Genomic DNA, 6,000 nt, shown 5'->3' on the forward strand with positions numbered 1-6,000 from the left:
CTTTAGGAACTTTAATTACCATCAATGTATAAAAATAAATAACAGAATTTCTGTCCAGATGGCATGATTAGTGGTGTTCTTCAGAAAAAAAAAAAAAAAGCTTTTAAAATATCAGTATCTGTCTTACACTTTATAATTCTATCTGTAAAAGAAACAAAATCTGTTTACAGTGCCTCATGCTCAAAGTCTAAGTTACTTCTTAGTTTGAGTCCCAAAGAGCACCATTCTTTTAAAAAAGTAAATCAGTGTAATAGGCTTCTTCTAGATTTTGTCTCTGATAAAGTTAAAGATGTACTTACTGACTTTGCTTATAGGTTAAAACTGTCATAATAACAGACAAGGAAGCTGGCCCAGATTTTGTTTGGATTTTTCAAGACCTAGTTGTTTATTTAGATATCATTTCTAGCATCTAGGTCTCTTATAGTAGCCTCTCCAGTATAGGAAATATGAAACATAAAGATTTAAAACATTAAACAATCAACAACTATATGAGACATTCCTTCAAGCAGTGATAATAAACTAAAATTTTTCTATGTAAATATGCAAAGTATGTACTCCTTTTCCCTCCCTTCATTCTCCTCCCATCCAAACTTAGAATCATCATGTTCTATTTTATTAGTGTATTTATGGTCTAGGATAGGAAACCCCCAACACATTCAACAAAGCAAAATATTTCTCTAAATTTCTATAATAATAATGTTAAAAATTACAAATGCCTGCTTTGTGACAGGAGTTCTCCTAAGCATATATATAGCAACTCATTCTAGTGTATAGTAAGTTACTGAACACAGGGAACTTAGCTTCCTTTCCCCGGTTCCCCTAACCTTGGTGACACTAATGGGAGGTGGGCAATATTTAAAAAGAAATAATTAACTTTGATGACAGTGGATAAAGGTTCTGAACTATGAGTTACAAGAATGATAATGGTAAACCAACAACAAAAAAAGGTGCCTCCCTTTGTCTATTATCTTTTTCTACCTTCCTTTGCAATTATAAAGAGTTTTGTTTTCTTTTCATTTAGATGAAGAAGTTGAGAGAGGCGAGGCAGTCTTTCCTAGTCTTAAATCTTTCCCACCCCCACAGCCTGAGTTAACAATCAATATAAGACAAATAGAGTTTTATTTTCTTCCTTTTCTTTTTTTTTTTTCTGATTATGGTCCCCATTTTTTCTCTTTCCATCAGAATGTTTATGTTTTACTTAACGCATTCCCCAAACCTCCTTTCCTCAGCTCAAATCTCTATACTAACTAGATCAGAGTTAAGACTACCTAATGCACTCCACCTGACCCTTACGAGAGCTGCTGGCTTCAGAAAGGGGTTCCCCTAAATCGGCTGCCAAAAGCACGCAGGCCAATCCCACCCCCTTTCCTTCCTCCGGAAGCACCCATCACCCCAGATCCTCAAGGGCTACGTGTCCAAATCTACACAACTCCCATTCCACTACAACAAAGCTTTTTCAGAAAACAACACAACACGGCCCCTCTCGAACCTCCTGCCTGGAAACACAGGGCTGCCCAGGCCGGCAGCCCTTACTCAAAGCTCGCCTCCCACATCCTTTGGCCGGGATGCTCCAAGGCCCTGGTCCCAGCTGGGCACCCAAGCGCTCCGGTTCTCGAAAGGGGGAGTCAGGCTGAGGGGGGCCGAGCCCAGGGCAATTTCCAAATGCCCGGGCCGTCCATACTGCCTGTAAACTGTACCTCGTCCACTCACCACCACCACTCAAGCCCTCTCACACCGCAGCCAGGCCGGCCGCTCTTAGGGGTTCCAAGTTTCAATAATGCTTCCTGCAAGATGGGGGCATCTGGGCAGTTGGGAAGGAAAGGTTGTGGGCGGGGGCAGCCACAACTCCCAACCCTCTAGCAACGCTGCCCCTCCAGAAAGAGACACACACACCTTGAGGTTTCTGTTTTCTGGGGCGAGGAGGAGGAGGAGGTGGAGGCCGGGAGAGGGGACTGGGAGGGAGTAGGGTGTGGCGATGTGTGGAGGGAAGGGGTAAGGAAGACTTAAGCCACATCCCTGCCCGGGACCGAGCCCGGTGTAGCGGCAGCCGGCCTGCCCGTCGCTTTGTTGTCAGCGTCCCCGGGAGCCCGCGCGCACGCGGAGCGCAAACACGCCCCAGAAAATCATCGCAACTGGCCGGGCGGGCCCTCCGGCCCCCAACCTCTTGGCGGAAGGAAGAAACTTGTACGCGGGCGCGCCGGCAGCCAGGATGCTGCCGTTTGCCCCTGAGGACAATTTTTAAAGCCCAGATAACAATGATAACGACATAAAAAGAATTAATAGTATTTTGACTTCTTCGGAGCATTTGGAAGAAAAAAAAATTCCTGTTTTCTACAGTCCGCCAATATTCAGTCGCCCGTGGCGACGAAGCAGGGCTGAGGTTGGTGCTCCAGGTAGAGAGCGCGAGCGAGGTGCAGAGCCGAGCTGCGGAGCAGGGGACCGGCTGGGGGACCCGGGTCCCCGACGCCATTTGCGGGGCAGCGGCGCCCGTCGCCCGCCTTACCTGTGGATGCAGTTTCCATGGCAACGGGCGGCGGCCGGGCGGGGCCCGAGTCCAGTTCCCGCGGCGCCGCGTCCCCGGCCCCAGCGCCCAACCCCCGGCCGGGCTCCCCCGCCTGCGGCGCCGGCTTGGCCCCTGTCGGCGTCACGGCTTCGTTCTCCCCCTCCCCCCGGTCCCCGAACCACTGGGACCCGGAGCCTGCCAGCGGCAGCAGCTCGTCTTGGGGATCGGGCGGCGCGGCCATGGCTGGCGGTGCCCCCGGCGCGGCGACGGCGGTGTGGCGGGGCCGAGGTGCGGTGCCTGGGGCGGCCGGGCGCTCCCTGCTGCTGCCCCCGCCTGGACTCGGGGCTCGGGGAGGCTGCGGTGTCAGCGCCGCCGCCGCCGCCGCTGCTGCTGCAACTCCGGCGGAGCCGCTGGCTGCCGCTCTCCCCGCTTCAGCTCCTCCTCCTCCCCCTCCTCTTCCTCCCGGCCCCGCCGCGGCCGCTGCTTGCGCTCCTCCTCCTACTCCAGCCGCCGCCGCCGCCGCCGCCACCGCCTCGCTACTCCCAAGCCTGTTATTACGCAGGTGGAAATGGCCTGCCTGGTCCTGGGCTCCCTCGGCCCACGTCAGCCCCCGGCCTGCTAGTGGCAGGCCCAGATTAGGGGATGTGCCAAATCCACTCGAGTCTTCCTTGAATCCAAGGAGAAGATGAGCAGGTAGAAGCAGTCCCCAGCTGAAGCGTGACTGATTAGGCAAGCTGCCCTCCCAACTCCTAAAGTTAAGCCCGGACTGGCGTCTTGGGACCTGAGGCAAAGAAGGGAAGCTTAGAGACCTCAAGGCCACGGTTCTGAGGGTGACCAGTCTCCGCGGTGGAGGGGATGTGGGGCTGCGCGGGGAGGGGTGAAGATGGGTGTTGGCAGAGGGAGGCAACTGCAACCCCGAAGTTAAATACTGCGTTCTTAAAAACTGTTGTTTCCAGAACGGGGCTGAACACAGCGGAGTACAGGAAAGAACTATGAGGAGAGTCCCAGAAAAAAGCTTACCAGACCTCATCCGTACCAGCAACGAAAGCAAATAGGATGTCACTAGGCAGGACAAAAAGCAGCTACGCTTCCTTTCAGAAACACTGAGCCAAAGCCATACTGATTATCAGCTGTCTGCGCAGTCTATTTCATTTGAGAACGTGGACATCTCAGGAACCTTGCTTCTTTTTGTTTTCTTTTACAGCTGTCTCTGACAAGGTGGAACGATACATGAGAAAAACCAAAACTCAGAGGAGTTGGCTTATAATGTGTCATTCCCATATTTTGACCCATCTTTTCAAACAAAACTTGTGCGCTATTGGTTCATAAATGGTCTATAAAATGATGAAGCTGGAAGAAAAATAAGGTTCAAGCCAACACACAGGGTAGAGGAATAGGCTTATCCACTGCTTTTTCTCTAAAAATGGTAGGGCTAGAACTACTTGAGGCTTTGTGGGACTGCTAAGCCACCGTAGGCCTGTCAAGGGTCTCCACCTGTTGATTTTTATATTCAAAGGCTATTCAGATGCTCTTCAAAAATGCTGAAAATTAAAAGCCTGCATTCTGTCCAACTCTTTGTTCTTCTAGTACACTATTGTTCAAAAGATGTTCAGTGACAACAAATTAGAGAAAATGTATTCACTCAGTAGACCATAGATATGGCCTACTAGTGCCAGATGTTCCTGGGGATATGATGATCACGAAAATTTTACATTACTGTTATCTGCAAAAATTATGATGGACATGTTCATAATCTTGATTATGGTGAGAGCTTCATAGGTGTATACATGTCATAACTCATCAAATTGTTTGCTATAAATATGTGCAATTTAACGGATATCTATTTTACCTCAATAAAGCTATAAAAAATCACCCCCTCCAACAACAACAACCAAAAAATTCTTGGTTATCATGAATCATCGTGGTTTTTGAAATCTTTCCATGGGTAAAACAAGCCTGTTTCAGAAATCTTTAAGACAAAAAGCTTCTGCGGTCTTTCTGTGTAGCTTAATCCTGTTGTGTAATCAGGGGGCACTTGTGAGATTTTTTTCAAATCTATTGTTTAGAACCCCTTGAAGCCATCAGAGATACCAGAAGGGAATTTCCAAGTTTTATTATAACATGCCAAGAACACAGAAAGCTCTAACTCTATAACATTAAGTGGTTATCAATGGGTACTGAATATTTGAGAATTGTTCTGGTAGGGCAGTTTCATACAGAATTACACAGAATATGTTATTTTATTTCCCTGAGAAACACTCATGAAAGTCATCATTAAAAAACTACAATAGCAACACAAGCCTCTTAGCTTCCTTGTGCCTAAATAGATAAATAATTTGGGAATATGATTCTAATTATTTTCCATATTTCATCAGATGCTAATCAGTACTCTGAGAATGTGAGGAGAAAATAGCCAGTTAAGTATATTTAGATTTTACTTGTTAGAGGAAATTGAAAATTTCCATTGTGACTGAAAATTTCCATTTTCATTTCCAATTTGATGGAAATTTTATTTTAATAAATAATTCTATTTTGCCTTGCTGAAAAGAGGTGCATTCGCTGTTCCTGTTTTAGCAATTTTCACAACTATCTTTATGTTTTAGGTTCTTCCTCTGGATATACACAAATCATCGTCTATTTGGGTGAAGAAATCTTCAAGTTTGTGTTTTTGGGGTTTTTTTTTTAAGTTTATTTTTGAGCGAGAGAGAGAGAGAGAGAGAGAGAGAGAGCGAGAATGAGCAGGGGAGGGGCAGAGAGAGAGAATCCCAAGCAGGCTCCACACTGTCAGCACAGAGCCCGATGTGGGGCTCAAACTCACAAACCATGAGATCATGACCTGAGCCAAACCAAGAGTAGGACACTTAAGTGACTGAGCCACCCAGGTGCCCCTCAGGTTTGTGCTTTGGTGTGAATTTACCAATGTTTATCAGTGTTATATTTTCACCCTTGCAGACTGACAAAGCTTGACTACTTTGAAGATTTATGGGCATGATACAGTCGACTGTGGAATTGCAGGGCTTGCATAGTTGCTCTAAGTTATGAATTGCTCTAACATGCTTTTGATACAAAAAAAAAAAAATAAGGTTGGCACTTTTAAAGAATTCTGGGCAAGAAGAGTCGAGACAAAAGAACTGTCAGGTTTTGTCTCCTGCTATTGTTTTCTGGAAAAGAAGTTTTGTTCATTATTTCAAAAGAAGGAATCTAGTGAAGAGCATTTATTTAACACTAGCTTCTTAACTTAGACCAACTCTCATATCATGGGGAAAGGGAGCATGGAGTATGCAAAAAGAGCACTACAAGTAACAAACTTTAACCAATATGAAACCCTTTCCAGCTTCAATATTAAAGTTACATAAGAGTTCTGTGCCTCAGTTTCTTTAACTGTAACTGAGATATTTTAATAGTATCTTCTGCGCTGGGTTTGGGGGGGGGCGCACCAAATGGGTTGACATAAGTGGTTATATTATTAAGGTATAATAGCACATGCCAAATTACTT

General features: G+C 46.2%; 1 protein-coding gene across 2 annotated transcripts in view; it reads right to left on the bottom strand.

Annotated features, from left to right (window-relative positions):
- The window catches only part of RTN1 (reticulon 1), a 231,032-nt gene extending 227,484 nt beyond the window's left edge, over positions 1 to 3,548 (bottom strand). Inside the window, exon 1 of one of the 2 annotated variants that reach the window (XM_045059987.1) lies at positions 3,524 to 3,548. In XM_045059987.1, the coding sequence (XP_044915922.1) occupies positions 3,524 to 3,533 (10 nt within the window). In that variant the 5' untranslated portion in view covers positions 3,534 to 3,548. Of the gene's footprint in view, positions 1 to 2,503; positions 2,886 to 3,523 lie in introns of those variants that run through there. The other variant, XM_011283247.4, reaches the window with a different exon arrangement.
- Positions 3,549 to 6,000: the final 2,452 nt, after the last annotated feature.

The sequence above is a fragment of the Felis catus genome, chromosome B3, assembly GCF_018350175.1.
Source record: "Felis catus isolate Fca126 chromosome B3, F.catus_Fca126_mat1.0, whole genome shotgun sequence".
Classification (NCBI taxonomy): domain Eukaryota; kingdom Metazoa; phylum Chordata; class Mammalia; order Carnivora; family Felidae; genus Felis; species Felis catus.